Source organism: Thermobia domestica, chromosome 11 (assembly GCF_964235325.1).
Source record: "Thermobia domestica chromosome 11, izTheDome1.hap1.1, whole genome shotgun sequence".
Lineage (NCBI taxonomy): Eukaryota > Metazoa > Arthropoda > Insecta > Zygentoma > Lepismatidae > Thermobia > Thermobia domestica.
In genome coordinates, this window is record NC_137464.1 from 35,419,842 (window position 1) to 35,444,020 (window position 24,179).

Genomic DNA, 24,179 nt, shown 5'->3' on the forward strand with positions numbered 1-24,179 from the left:
ATATCGAGGCATTTATATTAACAAATAATGGATACAAACTTACCTCTACTTCAGTTCTTCATGTTTGCCTCCGCCTTTTAAATATTAAATTCACCATCATCATTACGGAAGACACGTGATTTGATTCAAGAGCATTTTTGCCTTTTTCCACCAACTTTAATTCGTTCTCAAGTATTTAAAAATTCTACATAATTTCACAGCCATTGTTTACTTAACACCTCATTTATACACTCACATTTGTATAGAAAACAAAATGGCGATCACCATGGTAACGAAGAAGAAATGACGTCACCACTATTCCAGTCTATTGTCTGGATCAGTGATAGCCAAATGGTGCCCCGCGATAAAATTGTATGATTTGTCCAAAGCGACTAATTTTACAACGAAACTTGTAAAGACTAACTCCATGTGTAACAGGAACATTGTAGCTATAATAGTATACATGAATCGTCACCATCATCATCATGGTATTCTGCCATTACTGTCACCCACTTGCTCCAACTGAGAAGCTTCCATGCTCCACAGTCTTCCGCTAACCTCTTTATCTTCACGTATAATTTTTTTGTTTTGATATTGTCCATTAATTGTAATCTCCTTCACCCTCTCTTTCTCTTTCCTTCCACCATACCCTCTGAAACGTCCCTCTTGATACAGTTCCTTCTTAGCCAATGTCCCAACCACTTTCTCTTTCTCTTCTTAATATCTAAAATTGTTCTTTTCTTCCCTATCATTCCTAAAACCCTCTTATTCGTTTTCCGCTAGACCCACCTAAATAACTCCATTCTTCTCCACACCCACATTTCGGAAACCCAGTCGTTTTTTATACATGAAGTGAGACTAGATGCTGTGACCGTCAGCCTAGCCACAAAATTACGTTTTTGGACGAACAGTGTATTTCTTCTTTAACTTTTATTCATGCAACGAAATCATTATTTTACTCAGAGGAAAGAAAAGCTATTTTTCTTGCTGGTGAGAAACTCAACTCTTTCTGCAGGTGTTCCTCAGTTGCTTTTATCATTTCTCACGGTAGAACAAAGGACTTGTTGTTTTCTAATACAACGCTTATCGTCTGGACAAAGTGCTTTGCAGTAGCAAACTTATTTTTTTCTTTCCCTAAAAATAGTTACCAACTTATGGTCTTCGCCATGACTATTTCCCATGTACTTTCTTCATAACGACATTTATTAAAGTTGGGAATATTTTTGGACACGAAGTTGATATTGTGTGTGAACGAATTCTCGTCGTTTGTTGTGTTCTCATGCACTCATATTGCGTCATCCTTCCTACCGTGAGAACAGTGTTTATGGCTTGTAGGAGTTGTAGGTGAAATGACTCATTCACACAATTACCAACGTTCGCTCCTTTCCACTGAACTGTTTTATGTATAATAGTAGTGTAAAAAATCCAACAGTCATAGGAGGAATCTACCAGTTTAGACTGCAACACTTTTTTTTGACTATCGCTTCCAAGTTTTATTCACACGGGACCAAAACATGTGTTGCCAGTGCTCTTAATTATACCGTCGTCATATTTGTGTTGTTTAAGAATGCAGAAAACTTTGACATTTCTTTATTATTTTGTATAACGCACTACCAACCCTAAGTCTAGCGAACGGGATGTTCCCAAGCGTTGGTAGAAGCGAGGAGTGGCCTAAGCCATCAGAGTAAGAAGGAACGAAAAGTTTTGCCGCTATATTAACGTAAGTGGAGTACGATGAATAATTAAGTATACGATAGGAGTCTTATTTTGATGTTAAATGAAAAAGTGAACAACCTTCTTTTGAGTACAGCATTTCTTCGGAGTCAAGAAATCTCATCATGGATTAGTGTTTCCTGTATCTCCCCATCCCCCTCGGCCTAATTACGCAGTGAAAGTCTCATAGTGAGAATAATAAGTATATAACGCAAGTGATATCGAATAAAAGGGCTATGTTTCTAGTGTTTTTATATAATATGTGCATATCTACGTCTACTATGCAATATTAAGTGTCTTATTTTCATTATTTCGTTTATTCAATTGCGTGAGTGCAATTTTTTCTGTTTGAGCGTTCAAGCTCTGTATAGTGAAAATTTTGTGTGTTGTTACTATTTCTCATTCTCCTCCGTATCCACATATATGCCTATTTAATAAATAAGAATTCATCTAAGGAAATACTATCGTCTTCATTCATGTGTGTATGAATCCCTGTGAGCAGTCGGCTTGCCAGTCGCGTATATGTATACGCATGCATACGCAAAAGTAAGTATAACCCAACCTGAGTCTCAAAAGCACCAACGTTGCTCGTGTCAAATCACTTGTTGTATTTCACTATTATCAATCTGCGCCTGAACAGAACATGAGCCTGGACCAGGATTGTTATCAGCTGTTTTCTTGGGGAATTCTCCGGAAGCCAGCACCCGAGGGAAACGGTAGGTAGCAATGATAACTGTTCAATATTTTCTTAAACTTTTTGTACCTTAACGAGTCCAATCTATAAGGTAAAGACATTTGGTACTAGGATGTTTTTTTAGAGAAATACAGATTTCAGAATTACTTTCAAATGATTATAGCTCACGTCAAAATTGTCCTAGTCTAGACACATGAAACAAGAAACAGCAAACGTAGAGTAGAACGAAAGTTCACAAAATAGAATATCAGGGTTCCTACTGATCTAGAGAAATCTACTTCCCTTACTTCTCTCTGATCTTTGGCAGGAAATTCCTTAATTTCATGACAAATGTTGGATGACGTTCACATATAAATAACGGCTAAAACTAAAAGAAAGCATTGTATGTAGAAGACAAAATAAACAGCAATAAAAAGAAAATTGCATGTAGAATATAGCAATAAAAACCAAATATGTATTATAATGGTTGGCTAAGATGAAATTGGTGTACACTTAATGTTAGAAAAAAAAATATATTTTGTAAAATTTCCCTGACTTTCCAGTCTTTTTCCCTGAGCTTCCCTGACTTGCACCATTTTTCCTAACCAGTAAAAATCCTGAATATAATATTGTCTTAAATCAAATCTTAAATTCCCATCGTTATACGTTTATTATTTTCTTTAACTTGGTAACGTTGTATGTTTATTTTTATTCATATATTTAATTTACCTGGTTCCAAAGTATGGCTTTCATTTTGTCCTGGCTCGCAGCGATTTATAAATTGGACATCACTGGTCTGAATATATCAATTAACAACCCATCAGCATAAATGTCTTATATAAAAACAGGTTTAAAAGATTGATTATGTACGTATTTAAGGATCAACGTAATAAGACAACTTGTTCGTGTAGAACGAATAATATATTTTCAGTCGCAACACTGGTGGGAGAAGGTAAAATAAATAAGTACAAACAATTAACCCTTCTGTTTTCTTAAAATAATAGAAGATAGCTTGTAATTAATATTAAAAAAAACTAGAAAACATTGATTTTGATGTCAGACTTTCAATAGGTGTGATAAATATATATTATATTGAATTAGAAGTAAATCGTGAAAACATAACCACACACACTAATGAAGCTCACTATAAACGCTTTCGTTACATGTTTCATCAGATAGAAACGGAAAGAAGTAAAGGACAGAAATACAACACGGCGCCCCCAGCTGCTTCGCGGCTAAGCGGTTAGCGTAGACGCCTTTGGCGTGGGACATCCGGATTCGGTTCACGGCGGGAGCTCATGTGGTTCGAATTCAACGTTATTCAGTAAGTCCCATCTTATATAGTCTCGATGCTGAAAGGGGCGTTATATTCAAAATCAACTCAACTCAATACGGCACCCAAGTGGGTTCTCCACAGCCACTTCCCTGTCCTTAGATTTTCTTTTAATTTCCTCACTTCCTACGTGATGAAGCATTTAGCGAAAGTGTACATTTTCAATGTATGGTTTTACTATTTTTGATAATTACATACGAAGAGAATGCTGAAAGTAATGAGCATCGTTTTTAAAAACTAGTAGTGTCACAGCATACACTCTTTGACGACTCAACAATAAAAGTTAATCTACCGCCGTCTGCCTGACAATAATCTATTACTGTTTCTACTCTATAGCGATCAAATTAAAATTGGAAGTGGTTGACTATATTGCCACTTCTAGATTGAATAGAGTATTATGGAAGATGATATATATTCTTAAAACAAGAGTTTTAAAAAAGCTTCTCGCTATTTCTTATCGTTCTTCCTCTATGTAAATGAGTATAAAACCGGAAGTTGTACTGGATTTCTAGCACTTCCGGTTTTAGTAGAGAGTTAAGGATCGAGATGAAATCTATACTTGGGATGCTTAACAGATTACAGGAACTCTTTTGTGCTTTTATCGTGTTTTGCTCTACAGTGGTCAACATTTAAACCGGAAATGGTTGATTTCTACCACTTCCGGTTTGAATATTACTTCTATTAACGAAATTCGGTTAATAACTTTTTGAGTCTCGCGGACGGACACACGAATAAACAGAGAATATTTATAAATGTGTTTTTGGTAAATCCAACTCCTAAAAATAAATCAGAATCCATTAGTACATGTATACGCAAAGTAACTCACCGCAATCTGCAGACTTCACTGAGCACATCAAGGTTATGTGGCATTAGCTTCGCGTGACCACATTTGTTAGGCAATGACTGTAAGTGATGTTTCTTTACGAAAACGTGCTGTAGTTGGATTTCTTGTTAAAGAAAGAATTATTGCTAGTAAAATTCACAATACACTTCACGGTGTATGTATTGACATTTGTACATGAGTGCTAGCCGTGTTAGAAGATGGGAAAAATTTTATAGATGGAAACATGAGCGCCAAAGATCAGCTGCGGAGCGGTTGCTCATAAACTGGCACCATGAAGCGCAATATGGAAAGAGTTCACAACATTATTGAAGAAAACGGATCACAGTGGATATACATGGAGCAATACTTACTATAGTACACACTACAGTGCAGGAAATGATTGCTAGAGTAGGTTATCGAGAAAAATGTTGCTGCTGGGTCCCATTTATTGATAGCATATCACAAAGTGCAGCGAAACAACAACGCTCAAGAACTTTTTCAAAGTACATTGAAAATCAATTTTATTATTATAATTATTATTGAGTGGGTAGCCTGTGATGAAAGCTGATTTTCTCATTATGAACCGCAAACAAAACAACAAAACTACACCATTCCGGCAACAACGAAAGTAGACAGTGCCTTCCGTTGGCGAAGTTATGGGTAAAGTCCTCTGGGATGCAAAGGGGTGGATTCTGGTTGAGTTTCTTCAGCCTTGGAATCCATAAATGCTAAACGTTATGTCCAAACACTTCAAAAGCTCCGTCACCTATTGCAAGATGAATCGAAAGGAATGGAAAGAAAAATTATCATTCAACACGATAACGCCAGAACTCTATTCAGTTTACCAATAAGAAAATTCGGAAAATAGGAAAATTCTTCACTTTTCGTACAATCCCGACCTTGCACCATCCGATTATCACCTATTTCGGTTTTGTAAACGATCGCTAGTTACAAGACTCACGCTTTCAAATGACGGTGGACATACAAAAAGTAGTGCGTCAGTGTTTCCAAGAAACTAAAACAGAGTTCTACGGTAAGGTATATTCAAGCTTCCAAATACGCGTATAAAGAAATGCAGATTTTGAAAATTAAATAAGTCTGTAGTTTAAGATATATATTTTTTTCTTCTTTAATAAAACGAGAATTTGGTTCGAGAAAAAAATTTTTGCTCATTATTTTCAGTATGACCCTTGTAGACATAACTTACAAAAATCATTTTATTCTCTTTTTGCATCACAGTCAAACTTAATATAAGAATAAATAACTATCGAAATTCATGAGGAAAATAAAAGCTTTTCCTCTTAAATCTTCGTACACCTACTTTTTCATATTTATAAATGATCTAGTGTACACAACGTAATCATCTCATAAATATATTTATGAACATTAGGGATAGTATTACACTTTACATATAGGAAAAATAAAAAGTTCGCAAGCAATTTCAACTTTTTCAAACCCTGGAAATCAGTCCTAGTAACAAAAAAACAACTAAAATAAACAAACAAGAAACAAAACAACATTTCTCAAATCATATCACTGTGTCATTTCATCTATTAATATCCCTAAAACAAGCTAGACATATATTAAAAATATAAGCCATAAGGAAGACCTATTTGTTCATGCTTTTACATTTCTATCACTTTGACAATAATATCACAACAGATACGAGTACAACAACTGTACATAAAAATAAATCGAAAGATATCTATTTATTTATATACAAATTCCCCTTTATTTATTGAGTAAAGGCAAAATAGCATTGTTACAATGGTGATTTAGGTTTCTGTTCACTAGTCCGCTCAGGAGATGGAGTTTTCTTACCAGGTGGTGGTGATTTTCCTTTCTCCTCTGTCACTAATTTACTACTTACTGCTGAACTCCTTCTTGGCATTTGACCAAGTCCTCGTCCTTCCTCAATTTTTTTGTGTTCCTCTGCCAGCAATTTCCTCAACTGATCCTAGAAATAATAATGTATTTTTATTACTATATTATTACTATAAAATGTAGCTGTAACAAACGCCAGTACAACGAAATGTTCAGAATTACGCAAATTATTTTTTGGTCCATTCTCTTTTCCCTACTTAATGCGTGTTAAAACATTTAATTTTTAACGAATTTGCAACTGTCAGTATAACGAATGAAAATTTGACCTTTTTGCCTATATTTGATTTTCTGATTACGTCAATGTACACGCTAATGTAATACTGCAAAAACAAATCACTGATGATGAAATTATGGCGAACATTATGAGTGATAGAAATCGCGATGAGGTGGAAGAAGTATCTCAAAGCAATCGGCAGAGTTTGACTCATCTGCAGGCAACAAACATGTCAAGTAGTTTCGAACATAGTTACTAAACTGTGCTCTTGGGTACATAGTTTAAAACTCAAAATTTTACTTCGTACCCCTAACTTCCATTCGTGTTTTAATCATTATCCTCACAATATTACAATCCTCTCTGGAATCATATTCAAGCGAAGGCGTTATGCTAGCCGGAACCTATTTTTTTATTACATTATTACATCATTTCAAAACCTGTAAATAGGAAAATCAGCACCAAGTATTCTGCAGTACCCTTCTGTCAATTTTATTATCACTTTCGAGTTTTTGTGCAACCACACCTGTTGCCTTAATTTTTGTAATTATTTTTGTTCCCACCACTGTTAGTTGCTTAAACCTGTTTATGGGATTGTCAATGAGATGTGGGTAGATATGTTAATGGCCGGTTTAACTTCATATTAGTGTAAGACACCTCCGACGTTACACTTCTGAATAGAATGTGAAGTAAAAATATATATGTATATAGAGAGGAAGCACTGTGTCAATTTATTTTCTTCCAGAAAGATACTGCAGATGAAATCTTTCGCGTTTCGAAATCCCTCACCAGATGGTATTCGTGTCGTCTGACAGCAATCTCGTCCGAGGTTGGTAAACTGCAGCCTAGTATAATGGATTTTTAAGGAGTGCAAAAGTCTGAGTCAAAACTATGTCCAGAGGTAAAAGGTTATGTGATAAGAAAGAAAAAGAAAAAACCTAGGTATGTGTAATCTATTTCTGATGTACTTACTTAATCCATTATGCTATACTATATCGATAATCAAGTATTTATTTTCTGGATTAAAGTCGCGATATCTTTAATAATTCGAAATAATATCTTCTCCATATTATCCCTGAAGGTTGTTATTGTTTATAACAATTTCTGGCTTCATTTTAAAGGGACGAATTTTATTACTAAATCTAATACCAAAATCTTTAATTGTGAATTTGTAATTAGTTTAAATGGTATAAGAACCAGGAAAAAGGATTTCTTATTTAAAAATTGTTCACTGCTGGGTAAATGTGGGAGAAATTTCCGACAATTCCAGGACTTTCTTTCGTTGTATATTTTGTGTGTTCTCTGTTCATTCTTTTAAGTTCGTTACTACTTAAAAGTTTATTCATGGATGGGTGGGAAAGTGTTAAGAGTGATCGGGAGACTACACGATACAGTGCACAAAGGATATTTTATTCCACGATTTTGCAAGTCCGTAAACAGGTTTAAGCAACTAACAGTGATGAACATAAGAAATAATTACGGAAGTTAAATCAACAAGTTTGTCTGCACAAAAACTCAGACATAATGAACAGAATTGACAGACGCTTATCGCAGAATACTCGGTGCCGATTTTCCTATTTATACGTTTTGGAGTGATATAATAATATAGTTCAAAAATGGATTCCGTTAGCATCACGCCTGTGCTTGAATATGATTCCAAAGAAAAGTGAAATATTATGAGGATATTGACTTAAACATGAATGGAAATTAGGGGGATAAAGTAAGATTTCGAGTTTTAACCTTTAACATTTTCTTCTGTTACGAAGTAATATGCCAGAATCTGTATTAAACTCATGTCTGTTGGTTGGTGACTATCTTGAATAGTAATCACAAATTTTCCATCAAAAATAAGTGTAGAAAATTATATAAAAAGTAAAGACTTGGTATACTGAATAATCACAGAAATATCTCTTGCAATTACTCTACTTCATATTACTCCGATCCTAATCTTCCTTTCATCCAGTAAACGTTACGCTTGTCAGTCTGTAAATTCACGTTGAAGTAATGTAGATCCTGCAGTGGATGTAACAACAAGCAACTTTTTGACAATTCACTTATTTCAATGTAACAAAATATTATTATATATTAATTTCGGAGGTCTCCTTATACATGCACTTTACTGTTTTATTAGTATTAAATGAGGATAAATCCTCACAGTACATTAAAGTTAAACTGAAATCTTTAGTTTAACCTTTCACGAACAAGTCTCGAGGTTAATAGACACATAATTTTTACAAGTGAGTGATGGAAGAACTTGTGAAATAATCAAGAAGTGTGAAGAAACAGAGCACTAAACGACCTACAAAGTTAGCGTTCTACTACTGAACCATTATATCTGCAAAAAGATGTAATGAAAAAACTTAACATCTGATTGATTTTAAGATTATCTTACTTTCCGAACTAATTTTATTCAGGAAGCCTTGATCCAACTCAGAATATTCTTGAATATAAATGTGCACTGCGGAACCATATAATGTAATTTCATATATTGTCTCACAAATATTAACGAAACGAATGAATTATGGATAAAAATTTCGGAAGATATATATTTCGTTTAATAAAGACTTTCAAAAAATTAAATGCATTCTCTCGATCATGCCCGTTAGGCTAAAACAGATGGGTAATAAATACAGGTGAGTAATGATGAAAGAATTGTTGAAATGGCCAGGGTAGGAATAGTTTTTACAAAGTATAATACATGTAAGAACTAAACAAAATTTCAGCACTCTGATTGTAAGTACATGGTTACGGAAAGAGAAAAGCACGAAGTATTTCCTCATGAAAAAATCAACTATCTTAATTGCCACTTGATTGAAACACAGTACCTAACATCTTACTTTCATTTAGTGTATAATCTGAAAGAAATAAATAACTTACTCCCCAGCCTAATTTATCAGCCAACTCTAAACAGCCTTCATCGCAATCACCCAACCATGCCACATCTCTGGAATTTTTCGGTGAATCAAAATCTAGTCCTCCTCCCATGCCTAGGAGCTGCATCAGTCTGTCTCGCTGGCCAACTTTCTCTCTGTTGATTAGCAAACGAGGACATGTGCTAGGAGCTCTGTGGAAAAAAAAAATGTATATATATTCACGTGATCAGTTATAAAATTGATTTTATTACGAGTCAAAAACAGTTGTATTACCATATATAATTCACTAAATATCGTTTATTTCCACATACTTCTTGAAAGGAAGTTTGGTGTCTTGTGTTAGTAGATTTATGTTAGAGTGTGTATAGAGTTCAATGTTTTCGTGTAAGTTAAATTCCTGTTACCTATCAACACTAAAGTGGGACTTTAAATTTTATCTGGATTAGTGCTTCTCCGGTCAAGACTATATTTAAAGAAAAAGGGTTCAAGTGCAGAAAGGAAATGAAATGAAATGAAAATGAAATATTTCAGCATTACGTCCCACGTTATGCCAGTTCAGCTAAAGGAGACGGTGATGATGAGAAATAAATGGAATGGTGGAATGAATAAAGTGGGAGAACCCTGAGAAAACCCACACACACAGTGTTTGTCCACTACAAAGTTCACTTGGCGCCAGTTGGGATCGAACCAGGGACCCAATGCACCAAAGGTGAACGTTCTACCACTGAGGCACTCAAGTGCAGAAAGGGTGCATTACTTTTTCTGGAATTTTTGTAGTACGTTAAGTCTTCATTCACATTCGAATAGTTTATTGAAATTCAGTGCAGGCAAGTCTTAGGAGAAAATAGTAACTTACGTCCAATAAATGATCATTAGTTCTGGATTTTTTATTTGTTCCGATGACTCGCATCTCACTAACCCATACAGTAAGTCCAACAACAAAATATCTTTAATGAGTCTGGTGTGCATTTCTGATTAAGATATCAGTACTTCATTCTGAACTGGATACTAAGACAGGGGCCGCGGTGGCTTTGGTGCATTGGGCCCTTGGTTCGATCCCAGCTCGTGCCAAGTTAACTTTGTGGGGGACAAACACCGTGTGTTGGGTTTTCTCGGGATTCTCCCGTTTCCTTCCACTTTCTTCATTTTTCTCATTATCACCGTCTCCTTTAGCCTAGCTGGCATAACAGCGGAACGTAAAACTTAAAAAGATTTAATTTAATTAATTTATTTATTTTTGATACTAAGACAAGTGTTTAGTTAATATTTAAACACATAAGCTGTTTAAAAATCTCTCGTATTATTAATCTCGTATTTCTAATAATCTCAGATTAATATTAACTAAAGACTATAACATTCTACACAAAGTAGCTAATTCTATAGATTACGGAAACCGAAGGCTGAATCAATAGCTCGCCAATCGGTCTAATCAAGTGCTAAACCAATCCAAGCAAGATTGATATTATCCATCCTTCCGAAACCTTGCCTTATAATATTTCTCCATCTATTTCTCTTACCTACTCAAAAACTGTTCTTGGAGGCTTTCCAGTCAACATCAACTGCCATCCGCCGCTATATACCATTGCATACATATCAATAATCTATTTCCATTAAAAAAGTACCAGAACACCAAAACTATTACCATATTTGCCAGTGTATAAAACGCACTTGTTTTTTCCTTTGAGAATAAACACGAAAATAAAATGCGTCTTATAAGCCGATACCACGATTTTTATTATTTCAATTTTTAAAAAGTTTTCCCGATTCTGTGTTGTTAGACATGTTATCTGTTTCGTTACGTTATACAACAGCACTCCAACTACGTACAGTTTAGTAACTCAATAAATGTAGTTTGGACACAATCGCTTTATATACAATTCACTCGATGTATGCTTTTCTCTAGACGTACATACTCTATAGACAGTTCCAGAAGCGCGTGAGATTCTACATTTAATTAAGCATTGTTAACTATACATTATGTTTCTTACTAAAATATTACTGTATTAAAAAAAAAAAAAACCTTTATAATACACAGTGAAAATATTTCTTTCCTCATACTGGGGTGCGCCGATATGTCTTAACGCTGACAAATACGGTATTGAAAATTAGTTATTGTGGAGATTTTTAAAATTAATTATTAACATTTCTCAATCACAAAATATATATTTTCTTCCCTTTTTTTAATGGCTATTACAAATATATATTAAGATATTTTCTTCCTCATTACACAAATGGATATTCATTTTCTTAAATAGTTTCCGTCTGTTAAACTCTTTACTAATCCAGCATGTATTTCACTTTGAACAAAGATCCTTATTCATTTTAGATGCCTCGGTCTAATTACTTCGTGATAATAACACATTGTGAAATCCAGCATACCTTCATTCATCTGTTTGTTCAACTATTCCCTCAACCGATTATTTTTGACGACCCTTAGCCTTTCGTTCGTTCTTCTGTCAGAAACCAACTTTCGAATTCATATTACGATATTTGTATAGACATGTTCACTTTTCAAATTCTTCAATTGTCACGGGATTTTGTGTGGAATATTTGTACAAAATTTTAAACATTAACGGTGTTAAAAACGTGCGCCATCTTTGTTTCTTTACACTCATTAGTTTATCTAGGGAATTATTCTTTGAAATGAACTAGAATGTTAATGGTTTCATTTTACTGATTTCTTCTTCACATCTATTTAAATGTCTCTTACTTCCTGGAAATTCATTTTTTTGATACACATTTTTAATTAACAAATTAAATTAAAGTACTAGTATACACGAGGGTAAGTCAAAATTACTCGCAATTTTGACGTAACTCTTCTTACATGGTTCATATTGTTCTTTATTCTAGTTTATTTTATTGTTATGCTGTTGTAGTCATGTTTTGAAAGTTTGATCCTAATCCCTCCATTTGTCTTCCTTTTGTTGCAGTTAAATCATGGCCGCTTCATTAGAAGTTTGCACCGAAGAGGAACAACGAGCAATGACCCGGCTTTTGTGGTCGGAAGGTATATTAGGGGCCGCAATCCATCAAAGACTTTCGGCAATACGGGAACAGTGACTTGACGCAACGGAGTGTCTACGAATGGATTGAAAAATTCAAAAGTGGTCACTCAAGTGTTAAGTACAAGGAAGGAGACGGACAACCATCTATGGCCACAAATGATGCTAACATTGAGCGTGCAGGTGGCATGGTTCTGTTAGACAGACGAGTGACTATTGATGAAGCAGCACATCGTCTGGAAATTAGTCATGGATCCTGGTTTCTTCCATTAACAGTGATTCTGTATCAAAAGATTATAGTATCTTGTTGGAAGAGCCAAACTGGCAGTGCAATCCTTGAGTTGTGATGTTTTTTCCACCTCTAGTAACACGCACTGGACGCAATGACAGCTTACCTTCCTGAGGCCCAAATGTTCAGTAAGAAACTGAATCGATGTTGCACGTGATATGCCAATCTGCTAGCGCTGCAATGGCATGCCGCTGGTTACAAACCCAATTATTTCGTATGTGTTTCTTACAGTAATAGGCATTGATGGACATCCAGAATGGCCTGCCGCATCATACAACTGTCTTCTACACGAAGACTCACGGTGCCGCTTCTTAAAGGTGGAATGTAATTAGCGAAATTGAAGAAAGGAAAAAAATAATAACCAGTGCAGTGAAAAAGGACTTAAGCCCAGCAGACTTATGATTAGATGACATTAGAAAATGAGTTATCTTGACAAACACACATGCTGAACGCGCCTGCAAATTAAATGAAGCTTTCATCTGAGTATAAATAGGAAAAATTAAAAAAAAAATATAAGAGAAAACAAGAAAAAAATATAAGGTCATGTGTAAGTTGTCATAATAAACATGTTACACTAACCTGTCAACTAAGGACGCAAATGGCTGAACTAAAAGTGATGATCCCATTATAATTAATAGATCACACTTAGGGAAGTCTTCTTTTGCCTTGACGAAAAACGTCCTTGGTAAGTTTTCTCCAAAAAACACTATATCTGGCTTCACAACAGATCCACACTTTTTGTCTTCACATGTTGGTATCTCATCGCTAAATATTCTTTCTGAAAAAAAAATAAATAAATAAATAAATAAATAAAAAAAATCAAAATCGAAATTTTAACACACACTATCACCGCTGTTTATCACAGTACAAAGGTTGAGAGTGAAACCTGTTTAGAGTTACTGCCTGACTGACATTGCCATAGATTTCTGTCAGATTTACCTGGCGATTGTCGTACTAATGTTCATAACACATCATTTACCTTTCCCCTGTACACTTCACTCGTCGGAAAGGAGATTTCTAAGGGATTTTATGGTTCACAATGACACAAACTTTAGATATGAAATGAAATCTTTAGTTTGATGTCCCACGCTATGCTCCTTTTTCTTTCAATGGATCCGAGAACGCTCTTCAACTGTCTTTCTATTACTAAGCTAACATATTAAAACAACTACATTAAACCCGGAAATTGTTCCCCGGGAAATAAGAATGTCTGGTAAGTTTATTTTAAATCATAGGAGACGAAATACAGTAGTAGGTTTCTGTTATAGTGTAATCGTGATAAGGGACGAAATATTTAACTTCCTTACGCTCTTCAACTAATCTACAATATATGCTATATATCATGATCTTTTACCTTTATTTATCAGTGCTGTAAAAAGGAAGTTAAAATATGGTGGTTTAAATCAGGGAAGTTTATGGGTAAGTCCAAAACTTTCAGCAATTTTTGACAAATCACATCTAGCTGAATACCAACCTCACAGATGGCGCTGCCAGCGCGTTGATCCATGGCAATGTAATCAGAGCATCCTTAAAAGCAACAAAAGGCACTGTGCTTTTACGAGGAGCTCTTAGGAGACGAAGTAACATGCGGGTGAGGAGATCGATAAGAAACACATTAGATACTGTTTACCTTTTTAAATTTGATGAAGTATGTGGTCGCTAAGTATGTGGTCGCTCTTCAGAAACATTCCTTTGTAAAGAAAGAAGAAAAAAATCACTCTTCGAAAGTGAAAGTAACTACTCGCAGCGATCGCCACTTGGAAAATTTTCGTCTTTGCTGCGTTGTGAATGCCAACACTGTTTCTCTGTTCGGGACAGAATCAGTGCACCGTGCGAATGCGGCAAGTATGTACTATTTTTAGTGATTCTACGTATCAATTATAAAACAGTTATGTTCTACCTATGTAGATAAAATTATATTTCCTGATTAATTCTTAATGACCAACTAGCAAGTGCGTTAGTAACCCTAAATGAACAACGAAATAGTCAATGGAATGAGGAATAAGAAAGTCGACATGTCTCAATAATTATTTTGACATTGATTTTATTAAGTAGGCTGAGAAACACCTATAATCACAATAAAGGGTTCAAATAACACGTCTTCTCTAATTGACTATAAATGTCATATACAGTGTGTCCGTAAAATCATGGTGCACTTTTGACCGAAAATCAACGAAACAAGATAGAAATGCGAAATCTTCACCAAATAAAAGGAAAACTAACTCTCCAAGTTTCATACCTATTCAGTGCAATTCGATGTGACTTCAATTTGTTGCCCTACACACATCTAAAGGATATCCTAGTTCTTTCCACACGGTTAAGGACGTCTGATGTGACAAAGTGAATAACGTCTGTGATTCTCTGTTTTAAATTTTAACGTCATTGATAGGCTCACTGTACATGTTGCTTCACGTAACCCCACAAGGAAAAGTCTAAGGGCGTCGGAATCGTGATGGCCATGGTTTGACAGTACCCCTACCTATCCACCGCTGGGGAATGCTGTATCCAGAAACTCACGAACAATGTGAGCGTAGTGTGGCACTGCATACAATTCCAACATGTCAAGGTAGTTGTTTGCCATCACAGTCTGCTCCGCAAAGAAAATCTTTAACACCTTATTAACTGTAGTCTTGCTTAGGTATAATTGTCGAAAACACGCACGCACAGATTTTTCAGGGCTCCTTAGATAGCTCCCGTATAGCTTCTACAGACTCGTCACTTACCGATGGTCTAACGAGAACGAGGTTTATCCAACAAACTACCGATATCCTTTAACTGCTTATCCCATCGAGTAAAGTTATTCCTATGTGATCGCGCTTAGTTGTACACGCGAGGATATTCACGTTGCACTTTGGTCACGGATTCGAATTCAGTAAGTCACAGAACACACTGCACTTTCCTCTGTATCGTCCAAATTTCGACTGGCGTGGGCATGGGCTACTCTGCAGTTTTTGATGTTGTGTTATGACCTGTGTGCGCACACGCTTGCACATCATACTACGGAAACTTGGAAAGTTTCCCTTTTATTTACTGAAGATTTCACATTTCTATCTTCTTTTGTTGCTTTCCTGTGACCGGTCAAAAGTACACATGACTTCACGGACAAATAAAATGGATACGCCCTTATAGCCACAAAACGCTGTACTTTTGTATCATACTAATATCGGCAGGAGGACATTGTCTGGCATACTCTGGAATACCACAAGCTTAACCAGTGTTGCCAATTCCATATAAAGTTGTATTTTTTTCAAATGCCACAATGTCAGGTTATTACACATTTCAAAAGAAAATATACAATACCACATATACAGTATTGCAAACTAAGGACGGTCTCACAGGGATTTTTTACCCCTGGGACTTTTACCTCCTGGAAAGTTTTACACCCTAGAAAAATTTACCCCCTTTGTCGGTCTCTGGTAATTTCAAAGGCAAAGTCAGAAATATTAAAAATTGATATAATTGAATGTGATCTCTCAGTGTATGCACTCACTTTGGGCAAGATGGCTTTAAATCAGAAGATTTGGTAGGGGGCAAAAAATTCCCAGGAAATTATTACCTCCCTGTCGGTTTCTGGTTACTTCTAAAACAAGCACAAATGTTACATTATGAATTGATATCACTCCATAGTATCTCTTAACATACACACTCACTTTGGGCAAGATGGCTTTAAATCCGAAGATTTGGTAGGAAAGTAATAATTACCTCCCCATCGATTTCTGGTTACTTCAAAAACAAACTCAAATATTATAAGTTGATAACAATTCGTAGTATCTCTTAACAGATACAGTCAATTTGGGCAAGATGTCTTTAAGTCCGAAAATTTGATTGGGGGATAATAGTTCCCTAGGAAATTATTACCTCCCTGTCAGTTTCTGGTAAGTTCAAAGACAAACTCAAATATTGCATTATAAGTTGATACCCTCCGTAGTATCTCTTAACATACACAGTCGCTTTAGGCAAGATGGTTTTGTATCCGAAAATTTGATAGGGGTAATATTTTCCTAGAAAATTATTATTCCCTGTCGGTCCTGGCTACTTCAAAGACAATGTCAAGTGTTGGACTATAAATTGATACCATTGCGTGTTTCCTCTTTACAAACACACTTGCTATGGGAAAGAATGCTTTATATCCGAAAATTTGATAGGGATAATATTTTCTTAAGAAATTATTGCCCTTTGTCGGTTCGTGGTTACTTCAAAGACAAAATCAAATGTTATGAATTGACACCATTTCGTGTTATCTGTTGAGAGTCACACTTAATTTGAGCGTGAAATTCTAAAATCTTGTTGAACTTATTTTGAATGCCTTGACATTTTAAGTGAACAGCACGATAATTCTGACCTTGAGGCTATTGAAGGTAATATAAATTCATTCTTATGTTTATATATATATATGTAAATCTTAATGTTCTGCCTTTCGACAGTTTGCTATTTTTAACTTATTTGTATTTTAAAATTTGAATTGCAAGGATAGTAATTAAATATTATCATCTTATTCGAATAATTTGTTTTACAGTAGCATTTCGGAGGTTTTATTAAATTGGAAAGTGATTAAAGAATCATTATTGTTTTCCTCGGATTTTTTTCCATACAGGCATTGCAAAATAAATTAAATCGTTTGAAAACTACTGGAGATTACTCTTATCCTTGAAACAATATTAGTAAATCTCATTTTCGCGAGAAACTGAACAAATTCATTCCACGTCCTATGTGTACAGAGCGAATAAATCGCAAATAGTTTAGAGGGTTCACCCATTTCTTTTTCTTTTTCCACCGTAAGGAGATAAAGAAGAAAAGTTTTCAGTCAGGTCGAGAATATGATTGCAATGGTTTGGCGTTTATATAACTGTGACAAAGGCGGACTCTAGATAGAAATCATAACAACTTACACTGTGTTGTCAAAGCTCTCGTGGGCATAAGGGTTGCAGGCTCCATTTTAAAATAAGCAGAATTTGTGTTCGGGCATTCACGGGAGTGTATGTTCATAATTATTTGATTTTAAAATATTTTTCTTTTGTATTATTCGAAAAGGCAGTGACTTTACGGCTACATTACAGAGCCCTTCCTGATGTGGAGCTCACAAAGTTTGTCTTTACATAGGACACATGCAAAATTTTGAGTGATGCATGATAGGCTCTATGAAAAGTAAGATAGAAACTAAGGTTTTTATACTAAGTAAGCGAACTTAGAAGATTTGTAATTAAGTACTATGTCAAAAATTATTTTTCACTAGTACCACGGGGCTGCTATTGCTACGTGCTGCGTCATTTTGTATAGGTGTCCGTCAACGCATTACAAAACCTAAATACAAAAAATAACGTATAAAAATTTAATAAATTAAGTGTTATTCAATTAACAAATAAACAAACTTAATGAAATTATTTAACTTAATTGCTTAAACTTAACTGCATTGAATATTATTTAATGCAGCAGCATGTGCAAACTGGCAAGATGGATTTTTACCTGTTTCCATGTTATTTCTGATGGATTGTAACCCCAAACAAGAGGAATATTTCTGGAAGTGGGAAGGAGCATAACAAGTTCCATTATAATTAGATAAGTTTTATTGGTTTTCGTGGGATAGACGGGAGAACAGATGGCAAGATACCAATGGAGTTGAATGATAGAAACTTCTGTAAAACTAGTCTTATTTAATATTCTAATTTATTTTGACTTCAAAGTAACCACAAAATTATTGAATAAATAATTATTAACTAAAAAACATTTACCAGGAGAAATTGAACAAAATAGTGTGTCTCTTTAGACTTGATATCAAACTGTGTTAATTAAAATCGTTTGATCTGATACTAAATTTTTCTTATGATACTAAATTTTATTTTAACATATGACTGTATATTCGAAGTAATCAGAAACCGAAGAAGGAGGAAAAAATTTTCAGAATAGTAATGTGTTAGGAGAAACCAAGAGTGTACAAAATGAGTGCGACTCTAAAGAGAAAATATTAAATTATACTAATTAATGTCGTAAAATTTAATTGGTTTGCGAAGTAAATAAAAACTCTCAGCGTGCTACATCATCGGATAGAAGTTACGAGGTCTCAAAGTGAGTGCGTCATACACGAGATATAAAATTATGTTAATTAATCATCTAAGTTTAAACACTGTCTTTAAAGTAACCAGAAACCGACATGGAAACTGTCATAATTTCCAAACAAATGTTACACCCTCCAAATTATTGTCTAGAAACCGCAGGAGTCCAAATGGACTGTGGGTCCTAATAGTTAACACTTAATAGTTTCAATTAATACCATGACCCCTGAACTTGCCTTTGAGATCATTAGAAGCAGACAAAGATTTAGATTTTCCATCGTGTTCCAACTACTCAGAGACTGACCAGTGGTGGATCTAGCTCAGGGCCTGGGGAATAGGCCCCTCCAGTTTTTTGAGTGGCAAAAATAATTGAAGATATTATTTATATATTTTTGAAAGTTTATAGTAAACTTATGATATACTTATCAAAGTTTGGGTTCTGGTTGCCCCTCCAACCCCCAAACTTTTACCTTCCACATCCGCCTCTGAAACTGACATGAAAGTAATAATTCCCTAGAAAATGTATCCCACAAATTGTTAGACAAAAAGCATGACAGCACGAACTGAGAGTATGTTCCTAGACATACGATAGTAGTAAATTTATTGTAACACCGACCTAAAAAGCAACTAGTAGCCAACAGGGTAAAACATTTTCAGGAGATTGTAAGAAAATAAAACAAATTTCTTTTAAGAGATTGTTTAATGTCTAATATAGAGAAAGTTCGGCTATTATGGAATAGTAAAATAATATGGAATACCTCATTATCTCGCCTGTGATGTGTTGCTTTCAAGCAGAGAGGAAAGAAACTACGACCCCACGTTCTCATGATGCTCTACAGTCAGTCTCCTTGTGATTGTGCCATTCGTTGTGTTGGTAGACGTGAAAAACTGATTTCTTATTCGTGAAAATTTTTACAGGTAAGTGTTTTACAACCTGTATTTTCCTATTGAAATGTAATAGAACAATTCTTTGTTTACTATGACGACTGATACAGAGTGGTAGTTTGATAAGCGCCATTATCATATACGCCTTTGAATGCGTTTAACAGCTCTTTCGTTTCCAAGGTGGCGTGGAGGGTAATATGGAATACCCGCAAGAAAAGCATAGTATTCCGTATGGTATTCCGATTACAAAAATATATCTCGGTATTGGGCAATTAAACATACATTTTACATTTATGATGACAACAATGCTAAGAGTATTTTTTATTACAGCAAATTTTCTGATGATACAAGGAGTGTGCTTGGGTCCAGCGTTCATCATGTTTAATGTGAGCACACAATGACTGTGGCGATCCTGAAGCGCAGTATTATATTTATGACTCTTGCAAGTAATTACATTCATTTATGGCTTGGCATTCAGAATTTCCATATATTGTCACTGTATTCATTGTATGTTCAACAGAAAACTCATTTCTTTTCTATAATATAGCATTTGTATTTCATATTACCCTCAAAAGTGGTTTCTTTACAAATTATAAATTTTGCCCACCCTTGTAACGAAACTTCTTTATCAATATACGCATAAATAAAGCCAAATATGTAAGGCGTATAAATGTTTTATTTTTTGTTTCAATGTGCAAATTTTAACTGAGTTTCAAGCGAAACAAAAATGGTATTCCATAATACCCGAACTTTCTCTATAATTAGACTGTCTAATGTTTCTAAAATGATTATAATAAATATTGTAATATCTGACACTGTCTTTCCAATAACCAGAAACTGAAAGAATAATATTCTAGAAAAAGAAATCACTTCCCCTAAGCAAATATTCGTACATAAAGCTATCTTGTTCAAAACGAGTGCCTATCCAAATAGGTAACATATAATGATATCACTCTGTAATTTAATACCTAACCGTATTTTTTAAGTAACCAGTAGACGAAACAGCGTCACACTTTTGGATAGAAATAGGGATGCGACGAAATAGGTGTGGTTTCTAACAACGGATATAAAATTATATTAATTCATAGTAATGTCTGATTTTACCTTTGAAATAACGACAGATCGACAACAACTTCCTATGAAAACTCCACGTCCTTACCAAATTTTCTAATATGAGTCATGTTGCCCAAAGCAAGTGTATCTGTTGAGAGATACTACGGAGTGTATCAATTTATAATTTGACATTTTAGTTTGTTTTCGAAATAACCAGAAACCGACAGGGAGGTAATAATTTCCTAGGAAATTTTTACCCCCCTACCAAATCTTCTGATTTAAAGTCATCTTGCCCAAAGTGTGTGTGTCTGTTAAGAGATACTATGGAGTGGTATCAATTTATAATGTAACATTTGCGCTTGTTTTAGAAGTAATCAGAAACCGACAGGGAGGTAATAATTTCCTAGGAAATTTTTACCCCACTACCAAATCTTCGGATTCAAAGCCTTCTTGCCCAAAGCGAGTGTGTCTGTTAAGAGATAGTACGGAGTGGTATCAATTTATAATGTAGTAATTTCTTAGGAAATCTTTACCCTCCTATCAAATCTTCGGGTTTAAAGCCATCTTGCCCAAAGCAAGTGTGTCTGTTAAGAGATACTACGGAGTGGTATCAATTTATAATATTACATTTTAGTTTGTTTTTGAAGTAACCAGAAACCGACAGGGAGGTAATAATTTCCTAGGAAATTTTTATCCCCCTACCAAATGTTCGGATTTAAAGCCATCTTGCCCAAAGTGGCTGTGTGTGTTAAGAAATACTATGGAGTGGTATCAATTTATAATGTAACATTTGAGTTTGTTTTTGAAGTAATCAGAAACCGACAGGGAGGTAATAATTTCCTAGGAAATTTTTACCCCCTACCAAATCTTCGGATTTAAAACCATCTTGCCCAAAGTGAGTGCATACACTGACAGATCACATTCAATGATATCAATTTTTAATGTGACTTCTGACTTTTCATTTGAAATTACCAGGGAACGACAAGGGGGATAAAGATTTCCACGGTGTAAAAGTTTCTAAGAGTAAAAAATCCCTGTGACAACGGCACATTATCATAAACATCCAAATTTTTGTGGTCTCTACAGCAGTAATAACACAAATGACACAAGCAGGGCAATATACATCCAAAGCACTTTAGTATTTAATATTATGATCATGAAATAGAAACAAAGTAAATAAAATATTGTTTTAAGAATTTTCAACAAATATGTCATTTCAAGCAATACATCAAATTTTACCATTTTTTTCATATCCCCCGAATGTAAACGGCATTATTCTTTAATCGGTAACCACACTTTTCGAAACAGAGTACTTTGAAAAAAAAAAGTCAAATTTGCAATTCCTTGTAACTTTGTTTCTGTTTCTTGGAAATACATCATATGATGACCATGATATTTAACATTACTATACTTTCACAGTGTATTAGCTCGTCCGCTTGACTTGCGCTATTACTATTGTAGAACCCTCCAAAATTCGATTGTTTTTCGATCTTTGTGATACTTAGTTTGCAACACTGCACAACACGTGACATATTTTACGTTTTCCTTTTAAATGAAGATTTAGAATATGTAATAACCTGACGTAGGGTTATTAAAAATATTAAAACTTTATGTTGGGTTGGCAACACTATTAACTTTGTGACATCACAGAGTATGCCAGACAATATCCCCCTGCCGATATTTGAATGGTACAAAATTTGAGTGTTTTTTGTATATTAATTTAAAAAAAATTAGAAGTGTGTATCAAGATAAACGGACCACTCTGCACATATATTAAAATTTTATATTTGGAAGTTCAAACGTTTCACCAGCATGTTGTGCTTATATTATGAACGAAGTTGTAGAAACTGGAACAGTGTTCTTTAACGTCGCAGAAAATAAAATAGTTTAGCCACTTCGTCAGTAATAATAAGTTAGTAAATATATTAACATAGGCACTAAGTAACAACATGGTAATCATTAATATGAAAAAATGAAATGAAATGAAATATTTGAGTTTTACGTCCCACGGTTATGCCGGTTAGGCTAAAGGAGACGGTGATGATGAGAGATGAGTGAATTGGTGGAATGAAGAAAGTGGGAGGAAACGGGAGAACCCCGAGAAAACCCACGAGCACGGTGTTTGTCCACCACAAAGTTCACTTGGCGGGAGCTGGTCATTAATATGAAGTTACCAATGGTCAACATAGTACTGAAACATGTACTATTTTAGAGTCCGTTCACTAAATGTTATGTATGGCTGCTGTAATTAATTTTCTTGTGCCATCGCATCGTTACAATTCGTTTATTAAAATTACCACTGTTTGCTTTACAAAATATTGAACTCTCTTCTCCCTTTCAGGTACAATTTACTACGTGGATGCTCAAGTCAATATAACAATTCGTTTATCAAAATTATCAGTTTGCCTTATAAATTATTGAAATTCTTTTTTACTTTCATATCAAATTTACAGCGTGGATAAGGCTGAGTCGCCTTATCAGTTCTATGAACTCGATAGGGTAACTTATTTATATCCTGGGTATGCTACTAAAACTTCAGTCTTTTAAGCCAAGCATTGTTTGGGTTAGGTGATAATGTGTATAGAGATTCCACTTATTTGGCAAGCACGAATTCGCTGACTTTTTCAGGTTAAGATTAACAAATTTCCAGGTCTATATATGATGTAAAAAGGCAACTTTGTTTTTCCCGACCAGAGAGTTCTATTATGAATGCACATCAAAAACGGGTGGTAAAAGTGTTGCACGTACCCAATATTAGCGATGGAATTAAATATTTCATTCTTGATCACGATTACAGTATAACAAAATGAGTACCAAAATGTTTATGGGAGGTGAAAGAAAATATAAATCTACAAGTAGAAAGGAGTTAACGTGGAAATATACTGTATTTCTGTTACAAGGTATTCTGTATTTGTATGTAAGCATTTTTGCAAATGATCTTCGCTCTAACGGTATCGAAAAAGAAATCCCTGAGTTTTATGCTAACCACATTCCTGTCTCACAATTGATCTATGATGGCAGACGACCTACCACAAAATCTTTCCTAAAAAATAGAAGATAGTTTACAAAATGTTCTTATAGCACGATGACTTGGTAGTAGATCATTAACCTTTTATGTGATAACTTCATGTTCTGACATCAGAGCACGCGCGCTTGTGGTAGATATATCATGCATGTTTTCAAGAATTCTTCCAATGCAACATACATTGTGATTCCACCAATTTTTTTATAGTCATTCGCTTACTTTCATCCATCTTTTTCAGCTTGCATAACAGAGCCGTGGAGCGTTAAACGACGGACTTCATTTCATTTTTCAAAATCTTGTCGTAATCTCTGAAGAGTTAATAGAATACTTAATTTCATGCTACTGGCATGATTCAGTTCTTAGTATTTACATCAATTCTTTTCTCA

General features: G+C 34.7%; 1 protein-coding gene across 4 annotated transcripts in view; it reads right to left on the reverse strand.

The window, feature by feature from the left end:
- Positions 1-3,264: 3,264 nt before the first annotated feature.
- Sirt2 (Sirtuin 2) overlaps positions 3,265-24,179 on the reverse strand; it is a 42,380-nt gene continuing 21,465 nt past the window's right edge. For all 4 annotated transcript variants that reach the window (XM_081730353.1, XM_081730351.1, XM_081730352.1 and 1 more), the window contains 3 exons: positions 13,360-13,558; positions 9,494-9,680; positions 3,265-6,478 (listed from right to left, as the gene is read on the reverse strand). In XM_081730353.1, coding sequence (XP_081586479.1) covers positions 6,284-6,478; positions 9,494-9,680; positions 13,360-13,558 — 581 coding nt within the window. In that variant the 3' untranslated portion in view covers positions 3,265-6,283. The remainder of the gene's footprint in view (positions 6,479-9,493; positions 9,681-13,359; positions 13,559-24,179) is intronic.